This window comes from Adiantum capillus-veneris, chromosome 1 (assembly GCF_014529385.1).
Source record: "Adiantum capillus-veneris isolate H3 chromosome 1, ASM1452938v2, whole genome shotgun sequence".
Lineage (NCBI taxonomy): Eukaryota > Viridiplantae > Streptophyta > Polypodiopsida > Polypodiales > Pteridaceae > Adiantum > Adiantum capillus-veneris.
Window position 1 is genome coordinate 168,991,127 of NC_140931.1, and position 2,152 is coordinate 168,993,278.

The window sequence follows — 2,152 nt, forward strand, 5'->3', positions numbered from 1 at the left end:
AACGTGCACATCCTCCGGCATGTGCCAACCGTCTTTCCTTCTAATTTGCATCATCAAAAGCTTCTTCAGACACATTGTTGATGCATACATATCATCATCATCCCTCGGCTGCCGATCTAAGATTTGATCCTCAAAATTGAACTCACCTTCCCGTTTCTTGAACAATTTGATCCTTTTTCGTGCAATAGGCGCTCTAAGCTCAGTGCCATTAAGCTCTCATAATTTATACATTGCGTTGTCATAAACATGAAGTACAACATATGGTCCAAACCGCCACTTGACCATCTTTTGCATAGCAGAGTATTGGTTCTCCAAGCTATCGTCATAAACAAGTACCCAATCTCCATCTTTGATAGCATAAGGCCGTAGCCTATGCTTCTCATCAAATGCTGCTTCATCCTTCAACTTGCCTCCTTGAGCTTTTCTTTGGCCTTCTCAATATCTTCTTGATGCCTCTCAAGTTGACACATACGTAAAGCAATCAAATCTTCTGTAGACATATCTACTTCCCATGGCATTATAGTCCGAGACATAATTGCCTCCTCTGTAGGCATAATGGGTTTCTGTCCATGCATCAATTTAAACGGCATATAACCTGTAGTTGGACTATGCATAGTGGGATCAGCCCATAAAGCAAAAGGTAGCATCTTAGCCCAATCACCAATATGTCCTCGGTATGCCGTTGCTAAAGCCTCAACAATAGGTGGGTGCCCTCTTTCACTTTTTCCATTACCTTCCAGATTGTATGTCGTAGTAAGAGCCAATTTGATGCCGAAACGAGCAAAGAACTCACAAGCTTCATCTGCATCTAGCTCTCTTCTATCAACAGTGATTTTATCAACACAACCATACCTAGAAATTACATCTTCAAGCAAAAATTTGCATACAGCACTTGTAGCCTTTGTACGCAAAGCTCTTCAACCTGGTTTGTGAGATCTTCTGTAGCAAGAACAATATACCTCATCTGCCAAACCCCCATTGGCATGGTAATCAAATCTACTACCCACTTGTAATGCATAGCTAGTGGATAAGTAGGATGTAATCAATCTCCATGCCGTACATTAGAATATTGTTAGCATACTAAACAAGTTTCCACAAATTGAGCAACATCTTTGTACATTCCCTTCCACCAACAACGGTCCTTGATTTTGACAAAAGTTGACCATACCCCTTTGTGTCTAGCCCATAAGCTTTCATGAAACTCTCTTAAGACTTTGGTGATCCGTGCGTAGGATGAATGGAGTCCCCAAAAGATAGTTCTTCCATGTGTTGAGGGCATGTAGGAAACCTAGTAGCTCCTTCTCGTAATACTCAATACTCGCTCGTTGGAATTGAGTCTTCGACTCTCATATGCTATGGCATGTCCTTCTTGAAGCAAAACTGCTCCAAGGAGATATTCACATGCATCACATTGGACCTCAAATGGTTTTGAGAGATCCGGTAGTGTAAGCACATGTTGAGAGGTAAGATTTTCTTTAAGCTTTTCAAAAGCACTTTGCTCTTTAGCGGTCCATATAGTTAACATTTTTCTTGGTCAAGTCATGTAGTGGTCCTGCTATATGGGAGAATTTAGCTATGCAGCATCTATAGTATGCACACATACCAATAAAGCTTCTTAGCTCATGTAGATTCCTTGGGTTAGGCCATCCTTTTATTACCTCAAGCTTGGTTGGATCCATAAAGATACCATCTTGAGAGATAATATGACCTAAGTTTTGAATCTCTTGGAGGGAAAATTCACTCTTCTTTTGGTTAATGAAAGTTTATTCTCCCTCATAGCTTGAAAAACTACATGGAAGTGTTGCTTATGCTCCTCCAAAGATTTGGAGTAGATGATAATGTCGTAGAAGAACACTCCACTCAACTTTCAATAGGGTCTAAAGATTTTCTCCATTAGGTGGTTAAACGTGACTGGAGCATTTGTCAAACCAAAAGGCATGGCAAGATATTCATAAAGACCAATTGTTGTACAGAATGCGGTCTTTACAATATCTTCAATTACTATCCTTATTTCATGATAGCCACTTTTAAGGTCAATTCTACTGAAGCAGGTCGAACCTTGTAGCTCACCAAACAGACCTTCTACCCGCGGTACGGGAAATCTCTTTTTGATAGTGATACGATTTAGTGCTCGATAGTCCACACACATGCG

The 2,152-nt window shown here is 40.5% G+C and overlaps 1 protein-coding gene across 1 annotated transcript; it reads right to left on the bottom strand.

Moving 5' to 3' along the window:
- Positions 1-401: 401 nt before the first annotated feature.
- LOC147465996 (uncharacterized) lies at positions 402-985 on the bottom strand. Its single transcript, XM_086503560.1, has 2 exons — positions 960-985; positions 402-852 (listed from the first exon to the last, which is right to left on the bottom strand). The coding sequence occupies exons 1-2, from the start codon at positions 983-985 to the stop codon at positions 402-404; spliced, it is 477 nt and encodes a 158-aa protein (XP_086359686.1).
- Between the last annotated feature and the right edge of the window lie 1,167 nt (positions 986-2,152).

Bases quoted from the DNA above. Each gene is read 5' to 3' on its own strand.
- LOC147465996 (XM_086503560.1), bottom strand. From the start codon at position 985: ATGCCAATGGGGGTTTGGCAGATGAG. The intron at 853-959 runs GTATATTGTTCT...TGTAATTTCTAG, and splicing joins ATGGGGGTTTGGCAGATGAG to GTATGGTTGTGTTGATAAAA.